This window comes from Bombus bifarius, unplaced genomic scaffold (genome assembly GCF_011952205.1).
Source record: "Bombus bifarius isolate JDL3187 unplaced genomic scaffold, Bbif_JDL3187 scf7180000008274, whole genome shotgun sequence".
NCBI lineage: Eukaryota > Metazoa > Arthropoda > Insecta > Hymenoptera > Apidae > Bombus > Bombus bifarius.
The window spans coordinates 290627-305482 of record NW_022884558.1 but is presented as its reverse complement, the minus strand read 5'-3'; the positions used below and the strand labels follow the sequence as shown (position 1 = coordinate 305482).

The window sequence follows — 14856 nt, the reverse complement described above, 5'->3', positions numbered from 1 at the left end:
TATCCAGCCGCGTTAACAGTACCCCGGTACGCGGATTATCGCATTAAGGTGTACTCGAGGACTGTCCGGAGGAACAATGTCGAGGAATTAATCATGTCGTCAGGATGGACGAGTCTTTCTGCGTCTCGAGGCCGTGTCATCGTCGCGATACATCGTTCTCGTGAATTTCACAGTTTTCTTGTCATTAATTTTCGCCGATTTCCCGCGGCATCGAAGAAACAGCGCCAGGTTTATCCGCTTTGCGAAAACAGAAGACATATTTCACAAGGCCAAAAGATATTTCAAATTTCACGCAAAATCCGCTTCTCGTCGCTCGATCTGTCACGTCGAGATCCACTCGCGCATTAGTCAACGAAATACCGCTTCGACGATTCGACTGGAATCTTCGAACATCGGTAGATTCGAAGAGAATTCAGAAATGCAGGAAACGGTGATTCATCGAAAGAATCCTAAGCAGTGTGTTTAACCGAAGCATCTGACAGAAAATTACGATTTCTTCTTCATAATAGTCAGAATAATTTATGGATAGATATCGTACGCGCCTGTATACCTATCGCGGTTTAAAGCGTACGCGAGAAACGTTTTAAACGGACGTAGTAATAGGTACGTATCTGTTTTTCGCAGAGGCTGACGCGTAGCTCGTGGTAGCCGGTAATTAAAAAAGCTGAGCACAAGCCAGTGGTTCGATGCCGGCGTCGTCAGGGTCAACCGGTCGTGTCAAACGTGTCTCTTGCCGTTTTGCAAGCCCGCTCGTGTGTCCTATGCAGCCGATAAATAACAGATTCGCGGTTGTATAGTTGCGGCGAAGTCTGCACGCCAAGAGAACACGCGGTGCAACCGTAGGTTGATCAAAAGTACCGCAAGGAACAATATCTCTTCCTCCTTTGACTTGTCCACCTCGATAAAACCATCTTCACGGCCCCGCGACTAGTAAATGCCAGTACGTACACACGATTTCGAGTCGAAACCACGATCATAATAGCGTAAAGTCGACAATAGTCGGTGGAAGCGAAAGTTTCATTCAGCGGATAAAAGTCTCCTTCGTTATATCGTTCAAGAGATTTCAAAATAAGAATTTTTTCTTCTTCGCAAGAATTCACCCTACGAATTAGGAATTTGAAAATTCTGTAAGAAAAGAGTACTTATTCCTCAGCACTAATCGTGTTAATTTATTTCAGTTACGGTGGATAGTTTTTGTCATCGAAGTCAAACAATACGCGAGTCCTTAACGCTTCTTGAAGTAGAAAAAGGATCACAAACTGCAAATCTTCTCTTAATAGGCAGTATATAGTTATCGTAAATAATTATAATCCTCAGCCACTCTGATTATCCGTAATTATTCCATCCGTACACGCACTCAGTGTTCGAGCCACGTTTATACTAAGTCACTTAACAGCCACGGTCGAGTTAAGTAAATTCATCGTAATTTGTTCACTGTTTACTAATTCCTACGTCTTTAAACGAGCTTATGCAGAGTTTCTCTACTTCTACCGTCTCTGCAGCGCCTTCCCTCTCCGTGAACATTAATAAATCATGTGCAGACGTTCATTCATATCAGGCATTCTTCGTGTTAAACCATCAAAAGAGAATCGAACGACGGAATTTACCACAAAGCTGTACCAGCATTGGTATTCATCGAAACCGGGTAGCTATAATTTCACCATACCAATTCCAATGTGACTTTATCTACAAGAGCCTGTGGTTCGCTGAGCAAAAAGGCAGGAAGATCGGTTTCGAGGATTGGTCGTGGTTCGACGGAGGTCAAGGTTCATCGGCGAGTATCGTCCCGTTCGCTCACTTCCCGGGGTCGAGCTTGCTGATCGTTAATCAACGGCTCTTTATCCGCTGGTCGATCGTAGAAGGCACAAGTAGCCGGGCCAGCGTCCTCCTACGAGCAAACGAGGACACCGAAGAAGAGAGCTGCCGGCGTTAATTGCTCGCTGGCATCGATTATCGTAAATCGTGTCGTTGAACGACCACTTTTAACGAGATACACGCCGGTGAATCGCGTCGACCGAGAAAACTTGAATGAGAGATCTATTCCTCGAGGCCCCTTGATGAAAGTGAGAAGACGGTTCCGTAGTTGGTTTCACGATTTTCAACGATGGAGGGGCGGCGTACCGATTCGAAAAAATCGACTCAATGCTTCGCATTACATAGTTACGAAATGCGTATAGTAAATGAGAATCAACGTGACACAGTTTTTTTTATTAGCTAGTATATAATCTGAGGATACTAATAAATCTTACGTAGCTATGGGAACTTAGAAGAAATGGCTATGGCAATTACGTATAGTGACTCACGGAAATGTTCGAAACACTTGGGGAAACTTTTTACAACTATATTACGCGCGTCATATAAAATGTTTTGAAATTTCATTGTTTAATGAGACACAGCTATTATATTGATACAATTTGAAACAAAACTTTAAGTGCATATAAGAGTCACGATATCTATCGCAACCATGCACTTCGCAAAGGTCATCCAAGTATTTGAATAATCAACTATTCGCCACATTTGTAAGCTAAAATATTTAGTGTAGCTATGGATTATATAGCTATGGATTATTGCATAATAAATGTCATTTTCCAACGAGCTCGTTTTGTACGTTCCATTTTTTCGAAGCTTCAGTCTGATTATTCTCTTCGCTCTTAAAATATCCCCGTTCTATTTCTTGCAAAGTGCACCGTGCTGAAACATGATTTACAAACCACTTTCCTTTATGGACATAATAAGAGTATCTCCATTGAGGAAAACAGCAAAAATACTACGTTTTTATATTGCATACAGAATCAATATATCCGATAAGAAACTGATAAAATCGCAAAAAGATGTACCGATGTAAACGTTTTTTACTCTGACTAGAAATGTTCACTTCAAGATATGCTACGGTTAAACGAAATTCATTAATACGACAACCTAATATTATATTGAAAAACGTAACGATAAGAAAAATCCTTTCGCAGGATACTGGGAATTAAAAATCATTCCGTTAATAATGATTGTTTGATTTTCGAGAAACTAAATATTAGTTACGTAGGTATTTTCGTAGTAAAATTATCTCAGTTAGGAAACTAGTCGTGAAAAAGTGAAAGTAAGATAAATATAAGATGCAAGAGCTTTGAGAAGCCAAAAGGTTTCGTCTAATAGAATTATTCGAGCACTCGTCGGCAACGATTACGTTTATTAGGTAAATGGACTTACTAAGTCTCCATTGAAATTTCCATTGGAACCGCGCGAAGAGCGAAACCATTAGGAACACGAACCGCAATTTACGTCTAGCGATCGTGATTCCGTATTAGGAGCCGAGTATTACAACGCTGTCAGTAAAAACAGCTTCTCGTTGGTAGCCCTAATCGACCGCAAATTTCTCGTTGTTCCCAACCGAATGCACTTTCGCGCGAATTCTTCGCGACCATTAGGAATGTACCTGTACCTATCCGAATATTAACCTTAATGCAATTCTTCTTCGCATGTCCATGAGAAAAACGTACAAAAGGATACGCGTATCTCTGGTAATAACGCCACGACCATCTTTTTTCTCGTCTAGAAATTTCACGGTAAAGCTTCGATAATGGTACACGCAAACGCGTGAAGCGAAAATAAAATACCAATTGTGCGGACACGGTTTCCAGCGTTAAAAGATTGAAAGAGAGTTCTACTTCTACGAACGATGCAGCTAGCATAAGGCGGATCGAGCAATTAGTAGAACGCAAAGATAAATCTAGGCGGTCAGGGTCGGGACCTCGGATCGGTGAATATGCGCCACCAGGCACATGGCATTTTCTCTTTTGGCGCACACGTGTCGCCTTGTACGAATCTGCGTATCCGACCAGGAAAGTCAACGAAAGATCTACGAGACTCTCCCTTTGGCTTTCTCCTTACAGAACAATGATGCCCTACTAAACGTGACCAGGCCGATTCGACAACCTACCGAAGATCTAGACTCGTCGAGAACACTCGGTTGTATAGATCGGTAGATTAGGTAGTCGTGCATGATTCGCGGCACGATTCAAACGTAGTGAACGCGGCCCATCACGCGGCGAAAGAAGCATCGTTCTGCGTTGCAATTACTTTTCCGAAAAACAATGGAATATATATTCGTTATTTTTGTACAGACCAATGATACGTTAACTGGCTCGTTAACACTTTGACTGCCACGTTGGTCATATATGACCGGCCACGGTTTCTCCTGTGACGCCACGATGGTCATTGATGACCGAAGCGCTTGAACTTCTTACAATTGTAAAAATTGTATGAAAATTGACAGTTAGGGCATTTTGAATATAAGCGATAAATAGAAGATACTTTGAAATAAGAAGTGCCCCATTGAACAATTAAAAACTTTTAGTAGAACATCAATAAAAAAAAAATGAGAACGAATCTTGCATCTAACGGTGCACTGTGTTTGCATCCATATCTTCAAGGGGTAATCTACGAATATTATTATAAGCACACCTTAAAAAGTAATCGTAAATGCTGCTTTATAATCATATAATTGAAGTTGGAAGTGTGCACACACCTTACTATTATATATAGAATGAATAAATACTGTTTACTAGTATCTTCTACACGTTTCAACAATATATTCTGGACGTTTTGCTTACGACGAAATAACGAACGCGAATGGTTTGTTGAAATAAACTAAGCCTTGTTATATGGTAATATGTCGCTATCAACTGTTAGCAAGGTGCCACGGTGGTCACCCGTGACCACCAAGAAGATAAACGGCCCATTGGAGAAGAATGTTGTCTTACATCATCAATTTATTATTATTTTGCCATTATATGCTTTGAATAATAAAAATACTCCCATGGCGTCCTGAGGGAAACGTGTGATTTCGTCGTGGCAGTCAAAGTGTTAAGATAAGCGCTAATTTCATATCTTCTAAAATATGATACACTCAAAAATAAAATATTTAAAAAAATGTCGAAGAGTATGAAGAAGTGTTTAACTCCAAATCCAAAGGAAAGGACAATTTTGGTAACGCGAGATCGATTGACGACACACTGGATTCTAAAGCTGTACACAGAAGTAACACATTTTTGATATCGTGTGCTTCTTTTATAACAGCCCTTTAAACAATTCCGCGAGAAACGGCATTTTCCGGAATAACTAGTTCCACTGATTTTCAGGAATACCAGCGAACCGCACAGTAGATACGTCAAACACTTAAATCTTGATAAACGGCAAAGCATTATCGTATGACATTCTCTCGTTAAGGAACCGGTCCCGTCTTCGCCGCAATTTGCAGCCGTGTCGGCTCGCACGAGTTTACCGGCTCCCTCTCTCCCTCTCCGTTTACTCTATTTCTACGAAAAACGTATCGATAAATAATGCTCGTAAAGAACGCTCTATTAACGATATTAGTATTAAAGATTTCTTCGAGGACAAGAACTGAAAGGTAAAAACCGTTCAATATCGATGTACGATATGTATTTGATAGTGGCCGTTTATTTGCATTATCGTGCAAAAAGATTGACTGAAACGTTCTAAGACCGGTTTTATTAGGTACCAGATTACTCGCGATGACAATTCGCTCGCCATCGACAGAATCATTAACATTTTAACGAGCGGTCTCTTCTTTCCGACAGAGACCTCGTAACTGTTAATTACAAATTAAACAACATATTTTGTAAGCTATCGTAACATTCGACACGGATCATGCCACGTTAAGAATCTTCGGTCTTGGAATTCGCTCCTCGACGATTCCATGATACGAGGAGACCTTTTTTACAACCGATTAAATAGCCCTTCAAAGAGAATATATCAAAATTCGAGGCAACCAGTAGTTAATTAACATATTTACGGATACGTTACGTTGCTTGTACCTGGTTTCTCCTAACTGTTACCTCGATGAAGATTCTTTTTTTCTTTTTTTTTTCTTTATTAAGGACTTAACTTTACAGGAAATAAACGCGTCAACGAAATAACGTATAACCGCGCCCGACCAATTTTCTCCAAAGAGATCGACCATCTCACGAGATTCGGTGCATTCGACAAAATACAAACATACGTGGTCCTTTGTACATTTCCTGATCAAAGGAAGCGCTCTGTCCATTGTGCCTTCGTGCGGAGCATACCGAATTTTCGAGCGAGCTGTATAATTGCACCGCGTTCAGATTACCGCGACCGATACGCGACTGAGAACTGCAAGCCGTGCTTTCGTGCATACGCACGAAATTGCCAGTCACGACAAAAACGTTAACTTGTGCGGCAAGAACACGTTCGTTCGTCGATGGATGTGGTATCCCTGAGAGATCGCTTGGGATTAGAGAAAACGCGAGGAAACCATCAATGGAATATCATCGGATTTCAAACGATAAATATATTTTGCTATGATACCTCGGAATGAGTCGTAAAATTCTTATTCTTCGATTTGCCTAATTCTATTTTATAATTCTATTCGTTCTTTCGTACATATTGGAGTATCGATCGGAGAAAATAAATAAAAATAAAAAAAAAGAAATATACGCTATATTTCGTAGCTACAGAACCATTCTGTAAAATTGTGAATTCATCTACAGGTACAAAGTACGAGATACGAACGAGAAGTTGTCTTCAAATTAAGATTAAAATCATAAAATCGAGAAAACTGTACTTATCATTCTCTGTTTCTTGCCCATGATTTTTATATCGTAGACAAAATATAGAAAACGAATAATTCCGTTTGAACGATTGAATGCTTGCAGAGTGCAACGTGGCTGGTTTCGTCAGTAACACGGGCCAAATCGAAAGGGTGCCGTACGTGTTTTTACCTCAACGTGGCCAAATAATATACCCCCATGCAGAAATTCGATTCGAAGGTAAGTTAAATCAATCGGAGGATATTGTGAAATTTTACACCCTCAAAATCATCTCGAACGTTACACATACTCTCTGTAATTCTGTCGTTATCAGTCGATCAATGTCTCCGACGTTGAAAGCACTAATTTTTTATACGATCAAAGGTGTGAGCACGCCAGTGTGTGGTATAACCGGAGCTCAGCAATTAGGACGCGCAGGATGGTCAGAATTGAGAAACCTTTCGGACACCGAGCCACCCTTCAGGCTGTTTCGTGACGAAGGAAGAACGTTCCTCCAGGTTAGTTGCATAAAATAAGTCATTACACTATCAGCAGGCGATATAATTTAAAGGTGCAAAATTACACAGAATACGCCTAATAGCCGGAAATACGTAAAATATCACGGCTCGTCATGATATTTAGCGAGATGAAAGTCTCTATGTAGTTACACCACTTGTAGAAATTATGTAATACGATGAATATTTTGGCTTAAAGAAAGAAAATGATTGAAATATATCGAGCGAAAATTGAAGATGTCAGAGTATTCTTTTGCTTTGCTGTTAAAAATTGTAACGTGTAGCCTATGTTGGATATTTTATATATTTTTATACGTTACACGTGTTCTTTGCATTTTTGTAGCTTTTGTAATTCCAATGTGTAGAACATCTAAGCATTTTACAATTTTAAGAGAATTACACTGACCAACGAAACATTAGCTTTTACGACACTGATAATATCGAAAGCCTTAAGGAAGACTAAAGAATAATTTTTAACGTAAAGATTAGAGTGTCCTGTTTTAAATGCTCGACGATCAACGTTCCTTTTTGTCGCGTTGTGATGCAAAAAGTGCATTTTTATATACAGCAGCTTTTTAGTAGTAGCGAGCTTTCGAGATTGAATGAAATACAGCTGCGCACAGCCAAGTGCCGCAATTTTGCGACCTACCGGTTAATGAACGTCCCTCGGTCTGTCCGAGACAAATGAACGAAGAACAGGCGTCCAGTGTTTCTTCTGGAAACTTGTAAAACCTTTGATGTAAGGTTAATAAGGAACTTGGAAGGCAGCCGCTCACAGAAACGTTCCACGGCGGAATGTGAACGTGACGTTAAAATTTCATGCACCGGAGAAACCGAAGACGTGGACAACGATATATACGGTACTGTTAGGTGAAATTCGTGCACTTTCCGTTCAATTCTTCCTCATAAAAATATAAACGGGACAAAAAGAGAAAAATTTGCTTCGATGTATTTCCTTATTCATCTATTGCTTGCCCTTTTGCGTGTTGCTTCTTCTTCTTAAAAAAAAAAAGAATTTCCTCTGGCATTGAACTCCTCTGCTTTTAACAGAATAATTTAATTCGAACGATTTTGTTTCAGTGGATAGGTGAAACGGGACTAAGAGCGGCAGCTGAGGGTCGAGTAGTGACGGCCAAACTCGTCTGCAGAGACGCCTCGCCGAAGTCGAAGCTTCCCAGCGTCTTCACCCCGTGCGTGGCTTTCAGGGTCGCTGGTTCACCGTCTAAAAGTAGTCGGTATTCAACATATCCCGTGATCGAACGAAAATAAATTCTTTCATAAAAATGGAAATTTCAATTGCGGGACGTAGAAACGCGGAGAAAATAATGATTTCTGCTTTGATATAGCACGCAATTGTTCTCTTTACCTAAGTTATCGTCCACAATCAATAGCCTAATAATTAATATTTCAATCGTACGTTACATATTATTTTATAATATTATTCTATATTAAATATTACAATAAATATCGTTTTAATATTATTTATAACATTTGATTACAAACGACTAATACGGTGAACTCGTAGAACCGTTCTCTACGATTTCGATGATTTCTGAATATGTTATAAAAATCAACATTTTGAACAACTTTCTCCTATACATACGACCTTCGGTTTCGCTTGGTTTCCGAGATATTTGCAAAAATCTGTCGATACCACTGTAGCGCATTTCTGGTTATAGTTGTGCGTTTGTAGAGGCGTACACGTCGTAAACGTCCCGTACGCAACGTGCATATGCGAGGCTACAAGAAACATCTTATATATTATGTCTTTATATTATATATTATATATTATATATTATATATATCGTATAATATATAACTCGATTAGAAGTGAATATCATCAATGTATTGGGTTTGGAGAGATTCTACGAGTTCACCAGCGATATAATTGTAAATATTAAAAAGAAATCTATCACGGTACATTTTAAAATTGTGCTCCTTTCTTTTTGTCTCTCTGCAGATGTTCGAGAAGTGATGTTCTCTTCGACGACACAACTCTCACAAGGCCTTTCCGCCACGGAATACACGGCCATCGGTCTTTCGTCCGTGATTCTTGCCTTGATCTACGTTGCGAGCGTGTCCTTGTATCTTCATAGCAAAAAGACTAGGAGGAAAATCGTCGAGGAGCCGGAAATAAGCTTGACTCCTGGCCGAGAAGTTAGTGGATTGGTGAAGAACAATCCTTTGCTCGCTGCTTCGAGACACTTCGAGAGCGATACGAACAGCGGCTTAACGGAGAGTGATCTTGGCGATGATCTGCCACCGAGCGACGGTGAACAGGGATTTGAAAATGTTGGTGAAGCTACCTTTAAAGTATTCTATCTGAAAATCGCAAGAAAAAAACATCGTAAACACATTTCTTGGTTTCCTAATTTCAATATCGTTTCTTGATTAAGCAGAAGGGTTTTAATAATGACATAGTTGAAAATAACGACAACTTGTTGAACGCAGGGATCTTTCAAATAGCTTTCAAATAATTGGCGAATCGACGACGTGTTATACGGTTATGAAAACAAAGAATACTTTGAAGAGAATGGTAGAAACACGTGTTTATCTCCAAACCCACATAAAAGACAATTTTGATAACATAGAATTGATATACCAAATATCTTATAACTGTTTCCTTGCAAAAAGATAGGAAATGTGACTTAACGTGTTCTTCTCCTGCAGTCTTAATTTTTATTTTAAATCAATTCAAAGAAGCTTTGGAGCGTGAAAATCGTCTTCTATGTACAAACAGATTACTTCGGCTATTGTTCATCCCCATTGCATTTACATGGAACAATCTGAGGGTTGCTTTGGAACTGGATCGATTCTAGGTGAAAGACTGCCAGAAGAGGATGTACGAGTCGTGGAAACCGCGGATAATCCGCATCAACAGGATGTGCCGGTGTTGCCCGGGGCTCAGAGAAGAAAACTGTACTTCAACCCCGCTTATTTCGACAGACAATTGTTGCTTGTAAGCTTTCCCATAACTTCTGTAGATACGAGATGAAATAGATTCTCTGGTGAAAAACTGATTTCCTATATTTTGATAACTGCGAGATAATTTAAAGACAGCCGGGCATCTTTCTAGGCGCCCCCTCCAGCAGCCATCGAGTTCCTTCTCAAAATTCGGGAAGTTATCTCTATCGCGAAGCACAAAATGGCCGCAAAGAGATTCGTCCCTACTCTCGTCGGTTAGTTGACAGTTTCTTTTTCTCTATTTTAACTTAACGATCAGGGAAGGTGGCAGGAAACGATTCTCAACTAATTCAAAATATCCAATATTTCTTCTATCCACGATTCAGGTATACCGGAAGAAGAAATGAACACGGAGCACTGCGACACCACGAAAAATCAGCAACAATCAGCTTCGAATTCGGCTCAGAGTTCTATTACGAAGTCACGGAAGTCTCAACGATGCACCGGATGCCCAGGTTGCACAAACTCGTTCAGGGACACGCCTGCGCTTCCGGAACCTGATCAAACGAATCCAGGTGAGAGTAAAGTTCGCGCATGGTTAGAGGACGTCAGATCAACGCCTCAACGACGTTGGCGAGACGCGGAGGAAGCTCGGAAAGCGCTTCAGGAAAATACTAAAACCTTCAACAAGAATTTGGAGTATTTAAGAGAGCTGGCCAAACGAGAATTCGACACGGACGTGAAAGGTTTAACAGGAAAACTCCTTTCTTCGTGGAAGGATAATCCACCGATGCTGAAAACGTTTCAAAACGTCGCAAGAAGCGAAATCCTGGAGACAGGCGATCGGCATAGCGTTTCAAAACGTTCGACCAAGTCGATGTTCGAGGAATCGAACTATTATTCGTCGAGGAACAAGGATTGTTCGGTCAGTAATGGCAACGATGTCATTAATGCCAGAGTAAGGAATGCCATCGAAAATTCGTTCATTAAACAGATGGAAGAGAACGCAACGTTGGAGGAAGAGACGGTGGAGAAAACAGAAGCTGAAGAGGAGAGAATCGTAGTCCCTAAGGACGAAGATAATAAAATGGAAGAGAGAATGGCTGTCAAGGAGAGTTCACTTGGAAAACAAGCGAATAAATTCAATGAAAATACAACACGATCGAAAAAGGAGCTACCGGATATGATCAATGAGCTTCCAGGTGCTAAAAATACGGCAAAACGTATAATGGATGCCGTGATTCGCGAAATGGTCGATGCAAAGGTACTAGAACATCATTCGAGATCAGGCAACATCACGGATTATGAAGTGGATAGTTTAGAACGGTCGAAATCTAGCAGAAAGTCGTCTACTTCGCCAGAATCGACCGATCAATCGAGTCCAGCATTATCCACCGCTCTGCCAATGGACGAGGAACTGACGATGCAAAACGCTGTGATTAACACTAGGACCGGTGAAATGATGGTACCGAATAAACTGAACAAGGATATCCTCGAAAGAAGCTATTACAATAGCCTGCCCGAGCTAATTTCTTCGCAAAAATCGGAAAGTTACTCGCTTGTTAGCGAAGTGTACGTGAACGACGGTTATGATAGTCCAGCCTGTAGCGACGATTCTGGGCCAGAAATTCAATACGAGCCCGAGAATCCTGGTCATTTAACTATCAAGGTTCAAGATTCCCCGAAGAACTACGTCAAACAGGATGAATCTGAATACGAGCCAGACACGTTGGATAGGAAACCGATGAAATTGAAGATCAATGACGACGTAAACTACGAAAAGGACGTTCCTGATGAGATCTACGTGGACTCTCTGGAAAGACCTGCTCAAATCCTCCTTAAAAGCAAAGGCAGTTTTCGCGATCAAGACTCGTCGAAAAATGGCTCGTGTTTGCAACGTGGCTACGGTAGCCTTCGAGAAATCTACGAAGCTAGACTGAAGTCGTGTCCCAGAGACTTGTCTAACAGCACCAAATCGTTAAATGGCCATTTGGATGACTCTATGTCCTGGAAGAAGTGTAAGTATTTAACGCCAGAGACCAGACAGTTGAAGAGGCAACGACAACCGAGCAACCAACCTGACGTGGTACCGTTACCACCTATGGAGGACATCTATCAGCATCCGAAACCTCCGCGCCGTGTGAAGGACGCGAAATTACCATCAAACTCTCTGTCAAAAAACTGCTGGGACAGGAGTCCTGCCGAAGCGGGTGACCCTACGACCAGCAACGGTGCTCCTGTCCCGCTTGAACACACTCACGTAGGGACCACTGATTGTTCTTACTCCTGCAAGTTTCAATTGCCCGAGGAATCGATGACAAGGTGCAAACACCAATTGGAAGACCCAATCAGAAGCAATTGCACGCGAGGCAAGTCAAAGTCCAACGTTTCTGCATCATGGAGCAATCCTCGTAGTCATAAAGATAAAAAGAAGTTGTTCGATCAGTATTGTAAACAGGATAACCAGAGGAGGAACAGCGAACCTCAAACTTACAAAAAGCATCTGACAAAACCTTCCAGAAACTGCGAATCGACCAGCAATTCCACGAGTCATTTATCCGGTTATCAGCAGCCACGAATGAAAGTAGAAGATAGCGGATACTTAAGCAGCACAGACAGCAATGGCTCGCACAAACAGCTACTGAAACACGAGGTGAGCAGCGTTTCGGAAACCGACGAGACAGAATCCGTATGTGACGGTGCGAGCGAAAGCGGCGCCGAAAGCGTTGGAACAGACAGTGTCTTCTTTGGAAATTTCCGCAGACTCTCAGGCGTGGAAATTGGAATGAAGCACGCGTACCTTCAACCGTTTTGTACCAGGAATGAGAACGGTGTTTTAGAAAGGGCAAACTTTAGCACCAGCGATAGCGAGACTGAGAGTTTCATCACGGTTCTTCCGCCGTGTGGAACTAGAGAGCCAATTTAATCGTAAAGCTGTTTGATGAGTAAAGTTGTATTGTTTTTCTATTATTTCGATATCGTGTAGCAAAGAATTGATTAGCATAAATTGTAGTATAATTATTGTACCTGTTTAGAGGTTGCAATTGATGATTGTGATGGTAATTATAGAATTTTTTACGTCTTGCTTTTTTTTTTCTTTTTCAAAGACTATATAGTAAAATGAATGAAATGACTTGGATATACAGTACTAAATACACTCAGAATGAGTAAAAATCAAAATTAAATTGCCATCTATCTACGTGGATAGATATTTTCACAATAGTGGCAATTCACAAACATTCTCACAAAAGACATAATTAGTATTGTTTAATAACGCGTTTAAGGGCCAGTACTTTCATGTTTCTATTACTTCTGCACATTACATTGTATCTTTTACAGACAGTCCTAGATTTTAAGTAGAAACATAAGTAGAAGTTTCTTGAATGTATAGAATTATCTTTTACTGATTTTTTACTATTTTTGTTTAATGAACTGGTTTTCTTAATCTAAGGATAACTATGCGTAAATTCCTTTTTACTTAATTGATAAAACGTGACAGACGCGTTTGAAAGTTCTCTGAACGGGTAAATGTACAGTTTAATTACTGATATTAAGTCTGAGTAAATCTGAAAGTAAACTACTTCGCATTTACTAGTTTACCGACTCTTGATATACTTATATCATATGTTATGAAAAGGGTTACTAAATTTAAGGGAAGATTTATTTAATCGTATCCCTTATATTCTACCAAGAAGGATATCTATATATATATATATGTCGGAGATGAAAGGACAACGGAGCCTTCCCTTTGGAACTTTAGGAAAATCCCTTAACACTGTAATCTAGATTCTACCACAGCCGTAATTAAGCAATTGTCGTCATTCAATCCGATTGTATTTGTTCGAGACTTGTGATAATGAGCTTGGGCTCGAGGCGACAACCAGTCGCCAAACGTAGCCGCGATCAAGGGATGAACGTTTTGTCTAACAAAGGTATGTAGTAATAGTATAGCTCTCCTTAAAAAGAAATAGTTGTAGCGGCACTCGACAGTAAACATTCCAACGGTTTCTGTTCCGTGGCTCGCCACACGCAGACCCTATTCTTCGAGTAAGATGACTACCAAATGTCGATGCATCTCCACAGTACATGTTCAGCTAGCCTGAGGACCCGTTATAAATCTTAAAATTTAGTTAACTAAAGTCCTTCAAACAGGCAAACAGTCTTTGTCCCAACTACGGGAAGATAGGGGAAATTTATTTTTCTCGCGAACGACGCTTCCCGCTAGCAACTTTTCCTCAAGGGTGGCTAGCATCCTTCTCTAACCACCAACATGGAAATTGACTAATTAACAGCAACGTCAATTTCCCTCACTTTCCGAACGAAGGCATCTCTCCACGAATCCGATGATCTCGTGTCCTTAGACACACCACATCATAGTTTTCCTCTGCAGCATCATCGTGACGGAAAGTCATTCTTCTCGTGAGGTCTCATTAGCGAATTACATAGCGTCTTTACGCTCGGTGAATATTTTACGTTTTAACAAAGAGTTAGTTTAATAATACTTGTACCGTAGACAAGCAAGTTGAGTACAACTTGGACTTTGGAAGAAAACGCATTTTGTTGTCCCGTTGACCGCAGATTCGTTATTGAACCTAGGATCATTGTCGTTAGCTTCTCGAGTATCTAATTACCACGGTTACTTGTCAAATTCTGTAATAATCATATTTGCACTAGTAAATATCTCCTTTATCGCATAACAACAACGTCTAATCCAAATGAAGATTCGTTTCACGCCCCTAACCCTAATCATAATGTGAACCCGACATATATATATATAATTCATTTAGAGGAGGAAAATGGAATTGTGGCCGACGATACGTAGAAATTGCCATCGTAATTTAACTTGATAGTGAAGTGGCCGGAAGTGCAAT

The 14856-nt window shown here is 40.5% G+C and overlaps 1 protein-coding gene across 1 annotated transcript in view; it reads left to right on the top strand.

Annotated features, from left to right (window-relative positions):
* The window catches only part of LOC117212079, a 66451-nt gene extending 52757 nt beyond the window's left edge, over window positions 1–13694 (top strand). Inside the window, exons 4-10 of the mRNA XM_033456559.1 lie at window positions 6693–6806; window positions 6951–7084; window positions 8162–8312; window positions 9042–9373; window positions 9822–10040; window positions 10158–10260; window positions 10372–13694. Of these exons, the coding sequence (XP_033312450.1) occupies window positions 6693–6806; window positions 6951–7084; window positions 8162–8312; window positions 9042–9373; window positions 9822–10040; window positions 10158–10260; window positions 10372–12911 (3593 nt within the window). The 3' untranslated portion in view covers window positions 12912–13694. The remainder of the gene's footprint in view (window positions 1–6692; window positions 6807–6950; window positions 7085–8161; window positions 8313–9041; window positions 9374–9821; window positions 10041–10157; window positions 10261–10371) is intronic.
* Window positions 13695–14856: the final 1162 nt, after the last annotated feature.